Source organism: Watersipora subatra, chromosome 5, assembly GCF_963576615.1.
Source record: "Watersipora subatra chromosome 5, tzWatSuba1.1, whole genome shotgun sequence".
Taxonomy (NCBI): domain Eukaryota; kingdom Metazoa; phylum Bryozoa; class Gymnolaemata; order Cheilostomatida; family Watersiporidae; genus Watersipora; species Watersipora subatra.
The window spans coordinates 28607985-28625216 of record NC_088712.1 but is presented as its reverse complement, the minus strand read 5'-3'; the positions used below and the strand labels follow the sequence as shown (position 1 = coordinate 28625216).

Sequence of the window (17232 nt, the reverse complement as noted above, 5' to 3'; positions counted from 1 at the left end):
CAAACTTTGATATTTATATATATAACTAGAGTTGTGCTCGTCCATCTGTCCATCTACCATGCTAAGATGTTAGGAAAAAGATTTTACCACACGGTAATCGAATCAAGGTCATCAGACTCCCAACTAAGTACGCAACCAGCTGCTCCAGCCGCCTCTCCACACCTAAGAATATTTATGCACATACTTATTACACCTGCTGATCTCTCACAATGCACCAGACTGCTAGCGCGCTAGTTCCTAATAAGTTTATAGCAGGGAAATGCAGAGAAACTTTGTCATTATATATATTTTGATAAGGCGAACAATAAATACTATATGCTACAGTATGATTCAATATAATTCTTTGTACATAACTATCACACAACCAAATCGGCAGCAGGTCACACATACCACTCCTTACTACCAGACCGCTGACTTGACCCATTCAGAGGAAGTGGCGTGTGTGGCGTAGAAGCGTCTGTCCTTTGTCCATTTATGCTATTTTTAAGATCGTCATCAATAGATGAACTAGGGTGATGCCTAGGAGTGCTTGCGTAGTTGCGACTGTCTTTACGTGTCAGTCGATATATTATGACAGCTATGAGTATGACGGTGATCAAGGCTGCTCCACATATTCCTGCGATCAGCGGTAAATTTCTTTTTAGATCAAAAGGCCTGCAAAAGTGTTCGGTACATTTTAGATATAAAATAGAGTAATCAGTGGTATTATATACTGAAAATAAAAGAAATCTACATGAAGTCACATGTTTTGTATAATGCAAATGTTGCTTACGTGTTCTAGTTTTATTCCTGAACCAACTTTAAAAGATAACAGAGATTATCCTATATTCCATCATAGTAGATTATTTGGCAAGAGTTATCCCCCTCTGGGGAAATTACTCGCTTCATCATAAGCACCTGCTTTAGGATGTTTATTTGTGGCTGGTACATATCTACATGGGTTATTCTTTTGACTTTAGCATTTATGAAAGACACCGCGGACATGAAACAGAACAAGCCTGCACCACATATTTTGAGTCATGTGCAATTTTTCGAATCAGCGAGGAGTGAATGTGATGTGACACGATCACTAGTGTCTAGTAGTTTTGATTAAATAGAACTTTCAAGGTAGCTTAGCCAAAAGTTCATCGTTTAACGATTAGTATGTGCTGTTCGATTACTGCAATAAAGACCTGCTGCGAACTGCCAATAGCGAGCAATTTCTAACCTACCCATGTGTAGAAGAAGGATAAAACTCTCTTATTCGCTGATAGGACGTGTCTTCTCTAGGATCAGTCACCCTTTCAGTTCTTATTGTATACCTCTGCCGTACGGTTGTTGGCTCATATATATCACCACCTGGCCATTCGATCACAGGAGGCTTCGTCACTCTGGCAACACAGAGCGCGATTATAGTGCAACATAAAGTTGGAGGAAGTATTCATAGGTCCCTTGACTCAAAACCAGTTTTGGCAAACATCCACTTTTCCCCATTTTTATTTGTTTATAGTATGCATTTCAAATGAGAATTATGTACAAAGTTTGTAAGTAAACTTTACATGTACCTAGAAGGGGGTTCAACTAGCCTGTCTTGACAAACTGTTGTTTTTGCGGAGTTGTCCCCCGTCGAGCGGGCGAGCAACACAACAGCTTGTCACAAGACGTACTGCACCTGATGCATCAGCTGCACTTATAGGGAGTTGTTCTCTTCCGTCTATGCGGCTTGGTTGCGATGTTATGTTGGTCGCTCCATTGCTAATCATAACTGATTTCTTGCAAAAAATTATGTAGAAAAAAATAAAATTGCAACGTTTAACCAAAGACTGTTGGTTGTTTACAACTCTCTTGTAAACTTTAGTAGAACTTAAAAATAAAATAAATTGAAAATAAAATCCATAAGAACAAATAAAACTGACTGATACAAAAATAGAAATTAAACTGACTGAGCGCACAAATAACGACATATTTAGTCGCTGTTGTTGCCTAAGTTCTCAAGTTCTACTAAAGTTTACCGCAGAGACTGGTCGCTGGTTAAATGTTGTAATCTTATTTTTTCTACATAAACTTTTGTGCAAAATCCGTTATGATTACCAATGGAGCGACTGACATAACATTGCAACCAAGCCGCATAGACGGAAGAGAACAACTCCCTATAAGTGCAGCTGATGCATCAGGTGCAGTACGTCTTGTGACCAGCTGTTGTGTTGCTTGCCCACTCAACGGGGGACAACTCCGCAAAAACAACAGTTTGTCAAGACAAGCTAGGGTTCAACCAAAGTGGGTTTTCTCAATGAATTATACCTTGCCATTTAGCAATGCGAAGCATCTTGTCATGAAGGCACAACTCTCAATTGAGAATGACAATGAAAGTACGGTACTACTTGCTACAATCAAATATCCAATCATAACACCAAGTGGGTATAGATATTTACTAGCTACTATTTTAATAAAGTTAGGAAAATGTTTAAATTGGAAAGAAGACAATAAGAAGATAGAGATGATATCTCCAACAAGTTAGTAGCAAGAAAAACTAGTATGTCAACCAATTTGTCAAAAATAGCAGTGTAACAATGACATGATGCTGATTTAGGCCTGTTTCACACCAGCATGCGCTTGTGTGAAAATAAATTTGATGCTGCAATTTTTCACAAATACTTCAACAGTTAATGACGACTCCCACTCAAACAATGGAGCACTCTAACATTTTCAAATTACAAGAATTAAATTATCAAAATGATGAGGACATGCTCAGAAAAGTGACAAGCTTTGGTAATTGCACAAGTAGTATTAGTGGCAAAAGTTCCGGTAGGTAGCCTAACGTGTAAAAGACCTTAGGTGGTGGTCTTGTCTGAAAGGTTTTAGCTGGTGATCTCATACATGTGGGAAAGGCTTCAGTAGGTGGTCCCATTTGGGAAAAGTTTTAGAAAGTGATTTTATGTGGGAACTGTTTCGGTAGGTGGTCTTGTGTAGGAAAGGTTTCAGTATGTGGTGTTATGTCTGAAAGGTTTTAGCAGGTGATCTCATGTTGGAAAACTTTCATTCAGTCAATGAGATTATCTAGGTAAGATTTCAGTAGATAACTTCAAGTAGCAAAAACGTGTGAAACTGTCAGCGTTCTTCGAAAAATGCTGGAGAATTAAACGGTAAAGAGAGAAACAGTACATACGTCACGGGTACAATGCTGGAGACAGCAATCTTTCTATCTACGATCTCCTCACTGCCTGCGACTTTATTACAGTAATCGGCATCAAGACCTGGGACACAGGTGGGCTTGTCTGTAGCAAGCACAAGTATTTCTCCAGAGTTTTCACCCTTGCCAGCGTCCATTGAAACCATATCATGTATCATTACATCATCTCGTCTGCAACGAAAACACCCATAAATATGACAGATAGAGAAAAGGTTTACATAACTAGACATGTGATTAAACTACGAACAACGTGTAACACCTTAAAATCAAATAAATTTAGTTATGTGAGAGGGATTATCTCTTTACTTCCAGATTGACCAGCAAGAAAAGTTCAAAGTGTTCAACAAAAGATTTTTCAACATAGTTGGCAGCATTGATTAAAAGCTGCCTCAGTAATACATTGTAATATCTATACCGTGCAACCAATGGCTATCAATTACAAAAAAAATTACCAGAAACCGATTACAAAGATCTACTAAAGCCAAACCTATACTTATGACTACCTCACCATATGAATTTTCAAACACGTGAGGTGAAGTTCATAAAAATATCTGACTGTCCACCTAGAGTAGTTTTCAACATGACATTCAAAACTTATCAAACAGTTGAAGCTTTTCAAAAGAAGCTAAAAACTACCGGGAGTTGAAAATAAAATGGGAAAAAATATAAATAGTTCAAAGTATATCTAATGTAAGTGGGAGTAAGTTACATTGCCTATTTCTAACACAACCACTGAATGAACTTATGAAACGCTAAGCCTACAGTTTCGTTCACATGTTTCTAAAAGAAAGAAAAGTATCTTTTATTACTTTTTGTTATTTTAATTTTTACATATAATCTAGTTTTTCACATAGATTATAAAATGTATTTATTTTCAATGCACAACAACTTTTTTGAGATGTTATTGTAAGAGTTAGACCTGTAGAATGAAAGTAATAAAACTGTTTTTTATACAAGAATGTTGACTGCAACATGTAACAAATTTTATATAGAAACACAATATCGGAAAGAATGCAACTAAAGGAAATGAACTCAAAAGAAGTCAATTAGCCGAAACACATGTTTGTACAACGTTTGTATGTGTTGGCTAAAAGGTCAACACGGCACAAACATTTAACAAACGCTTACGTAATTCAGTAAAAGCAAATTAGATGAAAGCTGGATACGGATATTAACAAAAAGTAACTAACAAGAATTCATGTGCAGAATCCTGTCGGAAAAAGGAAACTCAACTCCTAAAAAGTCACTAGGTAAAGTAGTTTACGATAAACCATCAGGGACTGATTATATGAAGCTGGTCAAATTCACCGCTGAGAGAATTAGCTGCCAACTCAACATTGAATGTAAACTATACAGAGTTAAATGAGAGAAACAAACTACTCTAGTGCTGCCAGCTGAACACAAAGGGAAATAATAATAGGATAAAGGCCATATGCAGCCCAAAAGTGAAAAATATTGGAGTTATCTACACATAAATATTTACCGAGAACCAGATTCGATCATTTGCGCATCTCCTTGTATTGTGATGTGCTGATGGTTCTCTTTAGCCTTATCAAGTACTGCGAGACCATTCAGGTTCACTCCTGTGAGCTGTCCAACAAATGGTGAGGCGATGGTGCCTGTTGTGGAGATGTATCCTCCAACCAGAATACGAGATTGACTGTTGAATACTTTGAGATGAGCGTCTGCAAACACACAAAGACTAGATTTACTAACAACACCACTTTGGTCAGAAGATGGTGAAGTATTTGTTGCTGTTAGGAGGAGCGCAAACACAATAAGACAAGAAGACAAAAGCTCAATATTATAACACTGGTTGGAGAATGACAAGATAACTGAAATGGCAGCAGGTTTACAACAAAGTTTTACCCTCACTGCTGCGTCTTTCTATTGACGGGGAGCCAGAAACTAAAATATTACAAATATATTAATATAACACAGAATATGCTGCGTTTTTATGTGAATTTACTTTTGTAAAAACTATTTGTTCTCAAGTTGATTAAATAAAATACATTATTCTTTTGTACATATTACTGCTCTTGGAAGATACATAGGGAGTTCACATTTCTATTTACCCTGTATAAAATCCGATGAACATAGTCGAACTAACCTTGAGGAATATCTGTAATCTTAAGACCATCATCTATCTGGAGGGTGGAGTTGTACCCCTTGCGAGTGAAAGTAAGTACATGATAAACTCTGTCATTCACAAAAGATGGATATGTAAGAGTGCGTGTTTCAGTTCCTACGTTATATCTGGCTCTGATTTCTCCATCCTACCAATCAAACTCAAAGGAATGGAAAGGAAATTATTACAATTGGGTTATCAGGATAATTAGGTTATCAGGATATGTTGGTCATCAGATAATTCAAGTTATTAGAATATTAACCCTTTCAGATCCTTCATTCTGTATTAGGACTCACCATTGTTACACTATAGGTCTTAGAGTCTGTATAAGGACTCGACAACATGCATGTACTAGAATGGAATTTTCCATAGATTAGCCAATGAGAACCATAATTTTTATGGGCTTGTTCAAACAAAGACATTCTGGCCTATCAACATGATGGAATACTTTCATATGTTCCTATGACAACTTTTGGAGTAAAGCACTGCTGAATCTCATGAAGCTTCATTATGCAAATTAGTATAGTTTAGTAATGGCGGCTAGTAATGATATGACTGATTCAGAGTGGTCAGAATGGGAAGATTTTGCATATATGGATTTTATATATAGATTACATATATGTTACCATATTATATTATCACATCTTTCAGACCTTTATTTTGTGTTTCTGTGAATAAATCAGCGATATTTTACATGGGTAAATTCAAAGTTTTTACAAATTTTCTATTATGCCATGTTCACACAATTGTGAATTGATGAAAAATAGACACAGCTCAAATTTGAATGTACCATCAGAACTGAAATTTTATAAGCTTATCGAAAATTATCCCACGACCAAACACGAGCGAAGCGATTGTTTGAGAGATTTATGATAAATGCATATGTGCACAAAACTCACGAAAATTATTCATCAACGGCCATCACAAACCCTTGTACCGAAATCTCATCAACAAATTTAACCATGTTTCAATGGAGTCGTTTAAGTATAATAATGATACAAAACACATATAAACCTATTTAAATATGTTACCAAGTCTTTATTATTTGTAGAAAATTCCTAAAACTCACCCATCTGAACGGATTATACACAAATAGACAGATTAATTTGGCCGAAAATCATTATTAAAACTTGCTAAGCCTTACTTTTATCAAAATTAAGACCGGCAATTGAAACGCCGAGCGACAGAGAATAGAACCATTAAGCCCTGCGCATTTCACGAAAAAACGTGCACATTTCACCAGTCTATAGCATTGATTAATTGCCGAAGGTTTTTGTAATTAACGTAGAAGTACTGAAAGTAATCGTTTCTTTTTTGCCGATTTCAAAGTAACTGACATTTTGACACTTATGAGCACATTGGTATTCTGATGGTATTCCAACTGATGTACAAAGCAGTGAATGTAAAGGAAATGACGCTGATAATTTTTCTAACGATTTTTATGAGATTCTTACAATATTTAATTATAAGAATAATTATTCGATTTTATAAGATTTAATTATAAGAATAATTATTCGATTTTATAAAATTTAATTATAAGAATAAGCATTCGAATTTACAAGATCGAAGTATATAGTGACCGATGTTGGGCAATATGTTACTGTTATTATTTTTTGTAAATAATTTTGTTAAATAGATTTTCTAAAAATCTATATAAATATCACAACTTCTTGATATTGTTAGCTATGACGTTTTGAAATGTAAACGAAATTGTGCATTGGTTTTCTATTATTACTGTATTACTATATTAATAATATTGGTTATTCTAATAATATCAGTGCATTTTACTTCTAATATTGCATTTCTCCTATTGTGGGGGAAAGATATAAACATATAATCTTTTTCTTTCATTATTGCTGTTTGTTGTACATAATAACACCCAGTACATTACAGCTACCATTGCAGTTATCCTATTGCACTGCAGTGCCATTTGACTGCTAATATTGCATTTCTCAACCATAAGTACCCTTTCTTTTTTCCAATATCATATCGTTTTGGTCGTGGGCTGTATGACAGGGAAATTTCTAGTAGCATGTATTGTAACAAAATTGAGTCCATCTATGAGAAATGGCGCATTTAGTGAAAATTGGTAATTTGCTTGATTGTTGCTCAGGAATGCCTGCCTAACAATGATTACATAACAAACTAGCAGACCTGAAAGGGTTAAGGCTATCAGGATATATTGATGTTATCAGGATAATTAGGTTATCATAATTAGGTTATCAGGATATTATTGTTATCAGGATAGTTAGGTTATCAGGATATTGATACTATCAGGATATTAAGGCTGTCAAGATATTGATGTTACCTGGATATTAAAGTTATTAAGATATTAAGATTATTGTGATATTTAGGTTATCAGGATATATGGAGTAATGGTGGCAAAGGCTAGCGATTCAAGTATTTAATTAAGACCAGGTCAGATAAGGTATTCCTTACCAAAATGTATATTTCAAGAAAGTCATTCGAGTTAGAAGAAATGACTTTCAAAATAGTAGCTCTTGTTTTTAAGGAGGTAATAAAACCAATGGCTAGGTTGTCACTCATGGTGTCTGGTTGGGGTGCAGGAAATCTATACTCTATGAGTCCTCCTGTCGTTCTCCCAAAATCATACGTAGTCGCATCTGTAATGTTATTTATTAAAAGTTATCAGTTAGTTAAATAGTTAAACCAAAAAACTTAAATAATTCTGTTTGTGCAACTGACATTGTATTTAAATGTAATAGATCATGGCCAATCAAGATATCTCTACATAACATCATGAACTTATAAAAGAAGGCTTATTCACAATGTTTATAATTCAAAGAATGTCTCCTATGTAGTATGCACCGACAAATAAAAATGATAGCCATTGCAGATTTTAACTGCTCTGAGCGACAAGTTTTTGTATAAATGGCATTTTATATAGGTTTGCTGTGATAACTCGAACTTAAAGCCAAAAACATAAAAAATCAATGCTAACAAACTTTTAAATATAAATAGCCTTAACAAGAGAATCACTGTCATTGTACATTGACAGGAACTATCAGCCAAAACAAGTAAAAAAAAGTTGCCCTCTCTTTAGCTTTGTTAGAGAGTGAACAACTCCAAAACAGATTAACCACCATGTTCCTAAGACCCTACTGTGGTGCTGCCACGACCATCAACTAAAGTCTATGAAGTTCAGATCTCTGACTATGTGGAAACCCGGCTGCACTGATTTCTTTATTAGAATAACCGCTTCTTCGAAAAAGTCTTTGAAGCAAGAAAATGCACTTAACACCTAGACGGGGTAATTATTTGAGGAGAAGCTTCTTTTGAAAAATCCATTTTGTGTAGCCTCGTGGCATTTCCATACAAAAAAATGCTGTCAAAGGGCCACATTTTTTGCTTTTAGATTACATGTAAATGCTAACTCAATTGTCTAAAGACGTGTTTACACTAATGTTAGCAATTTGATTCCATGTATTTTAATTGATTCAGTAAGGCACCAACTTGTTGACTGCCCGGCCAGCCTTTCAAATTGAACTGACTAGCCTGTTGTCTGGAAAATTCCATAAAGTATTATTTTTGGGAAGTCGAATGCATCCATTCATAACTATTGAACATAAAAAAAATGAATATGTAAAATGAATGAAAGCAATTGGATTCTCATGATGATTGGCTCTTGCAAATGGACTTGCATAAAGATTGGTTCTTAAAAATAAACTCGCATGATAATTGGCTCTTGCAAATAGACTTGCATAATGATTGGCTCTTGCAAACAATTCTGTTACTCCAACTAATTAATATTACATTCTTGGTGAGAACGATGGTTTTCTATTGCTTTACTATTCAGCTATAACAACTTTTGTAAAATCTTCAAAAGCAGTCTTTAACCAAGAAAAATCTATGTGGAGTAAATAAATCGTTATACTTCAAATCTGCTGCCAGCACTTTTTGGTAGAAAACGAGGATTTGAATTCCCTTCTATATATAGCTTTAGCACACATACCAATCAATAAATGAACTGTCTCATTGTTAAACTCATAGTTGAACCTTCGTTCCAGTATAATTTTTTTAGATTTGTCAAAAATGACAAATTTAGTAAATAAAGTGATTTCTTAGAACATAGAAAAGGTTACGTAAGGTCAACGTAACCTTTTTCACTGAGAGAGCAAAAAACATTTTCAAAATTTAATTTTAGGAGAGCTATATGTATATTTCGAATGTCGAAAACATAAAATTGAAAAGGAAGCCCAGCAAATTAAATGTATAAAATTTATATGTTTGAGCAATTTTAGAGTATAAAAACCTGGATTTCAAATAACAATTTTTTCTTTAACCATCCTTTGGTTTGAAGAGTTTGACTTTCGATCTAAAAATGACTCTTGCAGTCTCTGTGCGGTCTGTGCAGAGCGGAGTACAGAAAACACTAGAAACCCTTTGCTGCGAGCACCACATTGAAAAGTTGCAACTGAAAATATATTTCGATTAAATAGACCTGATTTTTTAATTGGTTTATCGTTACTGTAATTTCAGCATTGCTTGTATTATTATGTTAATTAAATTAAAATCAAAATTATGGATTTTTTTCCACTGACTTACCAAAGAGCCAGATGCAATCATCAAAAGAGCCATATGGAGCTTGAGAGCCATAGGTTCCCTACCCCCATCTTAGAACCTTTAGTGACTTACATTAGTAACTTACCATCTGCGCAAGTTGGTCCAGAGAATGTGGTCATCTCACACGAACAGTTGACTTGAGGCCATGATTGTGTACAGACTCCTGAGTTTTGACATGAGTCTGGGGCACATGCTGATGGATCTATAGTAAAAATTATACATGCCTCTACAGGAGAGGATAACTACAGACAATAACTTATATAGTAATAAACTGTTTGCATCACATAGTGTATATCGAAAATAGATAGTTTTGCATGATTTTCCTACAATTCCTTTATAACATGCTTGTAATAATACAGTCATACTTCAACTTACGAGCTTAATGCGTTCCGAGATTGAGCTCGTATGTCAATTTACTCGCATGTTGGTGCAATTAATTTATATATAGAACAATTAAATATATATTGATTGGTTTCCATACTCTAAAAAAGGCAAATAAAACACTCAAAACAAGATGTTGTAACAGAAAGAACATGTTGGCTATTGTCCTTACGTACTACATGCTTTCAAAAAGCAACAAATAAAAAATAATGCAAGGAAATGTGATTAATTAAAATGTAAAATTAAATACATACAATAGCAGTTAACATTCGCATTTGCCAGGGAGGGAGATATAAGTTATCCTTCGTTACAACAGTTGACTTTGATAAATTTAGATTTTATCAAAGTGTTAAAAGACAAACTTAGAAGCAAACCTAAAAGCAAACTTTCATTTTCAACTAAACGTAATTAAAATTTCTTCGGCGTTCATAGTTTGAAATTTCTCACTGGTTAGCGAGAAATCTTTCCTTTTTTTCGCTTTCACGACTAGCCGGCCGTTTTAAGATAAACCTATCTAAGGACGTTTGCCTTTGTCGCCCTTGCAACATGTTGCGATTAGGACGAACACAGGTGTCGTCACAAATGGTTAACACACGACCACTAGCCAACTTGTCCGAATGTCTATTAAACAGTTTAGATAGATAGCGCGGGCCTTTTCACATTGCATCGTTTCAGTTACGCTGTCACCGGCCAATTGTTTGTCCAATGCCATCAGCGGTCGTGAAGATCGCTGCACCGTTTAGAAACTATGGCTAATCCTTTTGCGAACTAAATGCCCTGAATATAATCATTCTGTTTGATAATTATGAATGTATTTCTGTCATATTGCCGAGCTATCTGAATCACGCATACACATTTCGCATATTTTTCAATACTTTTCCGTTTAATATCGACTGTTATCATTTGCTTTTTCTTTGTATTATCTTTCATTTTACTGGCAAACTTTCGGTCTACGCACAGTACTTTTAATTCACATAATTCTGCACAGAAAATCGTGCACAAAAAAACACGGTACAACAGTATAACCTGAGCAGTTGAAAAATACAGAGTGATGCTGTTCTAATAAAACACCTCCGGCATACTTGGCAACTCACTCAAGTGCTCGTATCTCAAACATGGCTCGTATGTTAGTGCTAAAACTTGCTAGAAAGCTGGCTCGTTTCTTAAGTTTCTCGTACGTTGGAGCACTCGTAAGTTGAAGTATTACTGTACATGTATATCTGTAGTGTTCTGTGAATCTTAACTTGAACAAAATTTAAGATAACGTACATTACCATTGATATTCAAAGCTCATAATACAGTGGACCCCGCCGAACAACATTAATTCATTTTGATGTTGCTATCAGAAAGGCAAAAGTGTGGTATAGAGGAGTATAGAAGCTTATAGTAACTATCTAATGCAAACACCTCTGGTAAAAGACATAAAATTTTATATATGTACTTCACATACTAGAAATTAGTAACATTATATAGTCTATTAACTTTAGTAACTATAGTTACTAAGAATAACTTTAGTGTATTCAGTGGTTATGATCTGCTTATGATTATAATTCTTACTTCTTCCTTTAACATTGTTGTCAATCATAGGACCCATGGCTAATGAACTAAAGTTGTATATGTAGTTAAATAGTTATATACGTATAAAGGATTAAATTTTATAGCGAATATATTATATGCTAAAATGCATAATACATTTTCACTTTTGCTTACTTTCACTAATTTTCGTTTCACTTACGCAGTATCATGCATTTACAAAACACAAAAAATGCTAACTGAGAGAGTATCATATCTCTTTCAGGCGTTAGTGGAGGAATTGTTGGCAAATAGCATATTGGCATATTTATTATTCCAACATATTCATCACACCGACCGCCAAAGTTGAATTTCAAGAGACATTTTTGTTGATGTCGTATAGCAAAAGAATGTCGTAACGAGGTGATGAATAAATGTGCTCCACTTCGCAAAGTGAACAGACCATAAAACAGAGACCTCATAACCTAGGGGTGCACTGTGCATTCAACCATCCACACTCAATCATCTACAGTCAAACCTCTACAATCAAACCTCTACAGTCAAACCTCTACAGTCAAACATCTACAGTCAAACCTTTACAATCAAACCTCTACAGTCAAACCTCTACAATCTATAGTCAAACCTCTACAATCAAACCTTTACAGTCAAACCTCTACAGTCAAAGCTCTACAGTCAAGCTTCTACAGTCAAACCTCTACAGTCAAACCTCTACAATCAAACCTCTCTACAGTCAATCCTCTGCTAACGGTCATACCTTTTTCAGTCAAACCATTATAGTCAAACCTCTACAATCAAACCTCTACAGTCAAGCTTCTACAGTCAAACCTCTAAAGTCAAATCTCTACAGTCAGACCTCTACAGTCAAACCTCTACAGTCAAGTCTCTACAGTCAAACCTTTACAGCCAAACCTCTATTGTCAAACCTCTACAATCAAAGCTCTACAGTCAAGCTTCTACAGCCAAACCTCTACAGTCAAAAAACCTCTACAGCCAAACCTCTACAATCTACAGTCAAACCTCTGCAATCAAACCTTTACAGTCACACCTCTACAGTCAAAGCTCTATAGTCAAACCTCTACAATCAAACCTCTACAGTCAAGCTTCTACAGTCAAACCTCTACAGTCAAACCTCTACAGTCAAGTCTCTACAGTCAAACCTTTTACAGCCAAACTGCCGTATACAAACTAATTCATCTCAAGATCTCCGTTGCGTGTTAAAGACGTCATATATTGAAGCTAAGTCGTTTAATTCGTTACATAAACCAAAATCTTACTGCAGGCAATTACAGATAGCAATGAAACAGCTACTTACAGCAAACAATATAAAAAGGTAAAAGATAAAAAAGCTAAATATAGAGTGTAATAGTATATAAAAAAAGGTTTTTATTGCCACTTGACTTAGGGAAACACAAATGGAAGTGTAGGATCAGCTTGCGGATAGCTTTCGGAGGGGAGATGAAGATATGCAGTGTACTTCATTCTTAGATTACAGGAGAGATTACAGGATCTACACAAAGTTGACTTCTATATTTATTATTACTTAGATTTCTTTTAAAGAATTATTTTTCACATTTACCAGCTTGTTGACTTTTGACATACAGCCTGCAACGTTTCGAGAAACTTTTAATGGCGGGACAAATTTGAGTGTAGAGTCAATTATTTTCTTAGATTTTACGTATACGCTGGAAAATCTCTGTGCAAATAAGCAGATGTGAATAAAGCAAGCTGCTTGACTAATCTTTGTGGTATGAGTATAATAAAAGGACGCTGTTTGCACTTACATGAGATCCTACCAGATCAATTTATAGAAAGCAGTGCACAACTCTCTTGTTATAGCGAAACATAGATCAATCTATGGAAAGCAGTGTCATACCAAAGCATCCTGTTCCCAGCCTGATGTTGTTGTCTATGTAGGGAGTTAAATCTAGTCTAAGGCCATTCACATCAAGAGAAGCAAGGCAGCCCTTGTATCCTTTATCTGCTTGCAGAGATGAAGGTAACTGATAGTACATGTCGCTTGGCACCCCAGCTATGTATATCTCTTCACGGAATCTAAACTCTTCCTTTACGTTTCCCTGAAATTATATATTAAATTCATATTAAATTAATATTAAATTATTCAATATCAAAAGCGGCAATGTAGCTAATTTAAAGAAAGGTATCTAGTATTAGACCTATAGACTAAACTTACATGTAAGTCCACCTGGTTTATCTTCCCCTGTCCATATGTGTGAACAACTCCTCAAAGATCAAGTATGTTTGCTTCACTTATTTCAACCAAAGGCTGTATATGTTTTCACACTCATAAAAATCTTGAATGAGTTTGATCAATGAAATACTACTACTAAACTAAAAAAACAATTTTATAAAATTCACGCCACATCATTTATGTGAATGACTGAATCCGATTTAGTTAATCTACTGGTAACCATAATATAATTTCCAGATTTAATTCTGTCAGACCTGGGTTACTAAAATAAACACTTCTGATACGACAGTTGAATGAAACAAGAGTTGAATTTATTAACCATGTGGGGTCTGAGGCTCATTACTTGCGCTGTAAAACTTTTTCTCCTTGAAAAAGTATTTAGGTCTACCAAAACATGCTTTCAAAAACATGTTTCAAATGCATTATTGCCCAAACAATGGTTCTGGGATCTTGGCCGGGCTTGTCTGAGCTCAGTGGCAGAAGAGCCTCAACAACCAGAGACATGCCCAGTTGTGGAGAGCAATTTAAAGTCAGTTGCTGTTTCTGTTACACCCAGTGGCCCTGTTGGGAATTGAACCCCATCCTGTTCTTCGCAGGTCTGTTGTTTTAGACCACTAGGCCATGGCTGCAGATGAATAGTTCTATATTCTCAACTACATATATAGACACTAATATGATGCTAACCTGAGAAATGTAGTTGGTACCATCTATGATCATAGACTGACTCCCATTCGCGAGTTTCATTACTATGACTTCATGCCACTGTCCGTCATTTACTCTAGAATTACGGCTAGCTTGAATTCTACCAAGTTCGCCTCTAACGTTGTATCGATAGTAGAGAAGACCCTAAAATAAAAACATTATCTCCAATAGCATAAAACAAAGCCCAATCTGTAGTCTAACTAATGAGCCCCTAAGGCTAAGCATCTTTTGTATTTTATAAAATATTAGCCTGAGAGCATGCGGAATAGCGCTATATGAGATAAAGCAGGTAGAATGTGTTAAAATATAAATGTGAAGCTATGTTGAAGGTAGAGGTATGATAACTCGTGATAAGAGGAAAATCTTTAGTAGAGAACAATCCATCTGAACATACGCAAATTGTGTAAGTGCTTGTTGTGTAAGTTGTGTAAGTATGATACATAAAATAGGTCATGAGAACGCACCGTATATCCTCGCATATAAGCCTAGTTTAAAATTAAACTAAGCTAAAATTTTAAAAAAATTACCAAACTAAAGGGCCAGTTATACACGCATAATTCTGAGCGCACTCAAATAAAATGACACTGTCTCAACTTCATCCAACAACTGCAACTTGAACTATGCCCAGCATTCAGCTGGTAACTTTTTACTTACAGTTTGTATTGTACTGTATGGAGAGTTTGCACTCATAGAAAAAACCGCAAAAAATGCAACGGCGTCAACGCATTTTGCCTTTCTTTTCTGTCTAGCTTTTGATCTCATGATAAGGGCTTGTCCGCACACACCCGAAGCAGCGTGTGGCTGATAATAATATGCTATGACAGCAATAACTGCCTGTGATTGGTTGGTCATACATGTGATCTCTTACAGTCGTCATATACAACATAACATGCAGTTTATTTGAATTATTAGCGCCGCTAACAAAGTTGAAAAGAATTGACAGTCATATATCTCAAAGTTTGTTGCCATCTGTGATTCAGTCTGTCCGGCTATAATAATGATTGGTAACCAGCTATAACAAATCTGTAGTGCGGAGGATTTGATCTCAGAATCTCTGATCACCAAACAATTACCTAACCAATTAAGCTACGCGAGATGAATGGATTCGAGGAGAGATATGAGTCATGATCAGGGTTGAAATACACATATCACACACGCAACCAACGCAGCTAAAACTTGCTCTCCCGGCTCTTGTTAGTAGGTTTAGCAATACGGATACTAACTTACTCAAATTGGCTAATGGCAGCTACATTACCAGCCACCGTTTATAAGCTGTTTTTAATACCTGTGCAACGCCGGGAATTTGGTTAGTTATCAATAAAAGGACAAAATAACAATATTGATCATTATTTCTATTAAGTAATTCTCTTTTGCAACCTTTTGCTGTAATAGTTGCTTACTGCATGCTATGATTTATAGGGTCGGCTTATACCGTATGTGTGTTTCTATAAATTCACCGTTTTATGGCTATTTTCCTGGTTTGGTTTTTATTTGAGAATATACGGTATTAAGGTAGATGTTGGAGCTGAGGACAGACAAGGAGATGCAAAACAGAGCCCTAAGGAAAGACCTCATCTCAAGCAATGATAGCACTATTCATGCACAAGATTCTCACTACTGTATGACAGATATCATAAACCTGTAGGAAGTAAAGAATGTATCTCGGTTGTGAGCATTTCGAGTTGCTGAGGCTAATATTATATTAATGATGAGTTTCAGCCAAGCAAGTTGTTCCTTCAGGTACAATAAGTAGTCTGTACTTACGCAGGTTATTACAACTTCACAAAAAATCACTAAAATGTTTGTATACAACCAAATAGAAAATAGCTAATAAATTGCAATGCAGCATTTTGCAGTTTTGGAGAGAACAGGAGTTTGAGGAGTGGCAAGATAATTCATGTACAGATAAGTAAAGAGCATGTAAAGTTACCTGAAGCATCTCTAAGGCTATGAAATCTCGTCTTTTTCCATTTCTAAAGATAATAAGTCCATCAGTTTCTTGGGTTTTAAGCTTTAAAGAGAAAGTTATGTGTCCAACTCCGGCAGCGAGGTTTTTCACAACAAAAGTGTCGGCTGACCCAAATGTTACGGGATGTATAGGAGCTGTTGGGCTGGAGCTCACCTCAGCGGTGAAAGTAACGTCTTTATTACCTCCCTGACTGGCGAGTTCAAAGTAAGCTATGTTGTTGATGAGGAGTTGTCTCATATGACCAACAAAAGAGGTTCGGCTAGTTGGCTCTAGCCAATCAGAACCGGCGCTGTTAGGAACATCTCCATCTGCAGTAAGCACATTCCTAACTATTATCAAAAGATTGGTACGTAGTTGTGTTCTCTTTATTCTAATACAGAGGAATTTTGCTCCATTTTCTATGCCTTTCACCTTGTCATTAGCTAATAGAATCCTGAGTAGAAACACTCACATTTTAAGTTGTTTAGAAATATACAGTCACCAGACTTATGATGCTGACTCATATCATTAGGCAGCACCTACCATGAGGCAGCACCTATCATTAGGCAGCATCTACC

The 17232-nt window shown here is 35.7% G+C and overlaps 1 protein-coding gene across 2 annotated transcripts in view; it reads right to left on the bottom strand.

Annotated features, from left to right (window-relative positions):
- Positions 1-380: 380 nt before the first annotated feature.
- The window catches only part of LOC137396764 (neurexin-1-like), a 31587-nt gene continuing 14735 nt past the window's right edge, over positions 381-17232 (bottom strand). The window contains exons 6-16 of one of the 2 annotated variants that reach the window (XM_068083073.1): positions 16637-16983; positions 14689-14850; positions 13669-13870; positions 9967-10083; positions 7737-7921; positions 5280-5445; positions 5039-5077; positions 4653-4854; positions 3146-3340; positions 1212-1370; positions 381-654 (exon numbers count right to left, since the gene is read on the bottom strand). In XM_068083073.1, the coding sequence (XP_067939174.1) occupies positions 381-654; positions 1212-1370; positions 3146-3340; positions 4653-4854; positions 5039-5077; positions 5280-5445; positions 7737-7921; positions 9967-10083; positions 13669-13870; positions 14689-14850; positions 16637-16983 (2048 nt within the window). The remainder of the gene's footprint in view (positions 655-1211; positions 1371-3145; positions 3341-4652; positions 4855-5038; positions 5078-5279; positions 5446-7736; positions 7922-9966; positions 10084-13668; positions 13871-14688; positions 14851-16636; positions 16984-17232) is intronic. The other variant, XM_068083074.1, reaches the window with a different exon arrangement.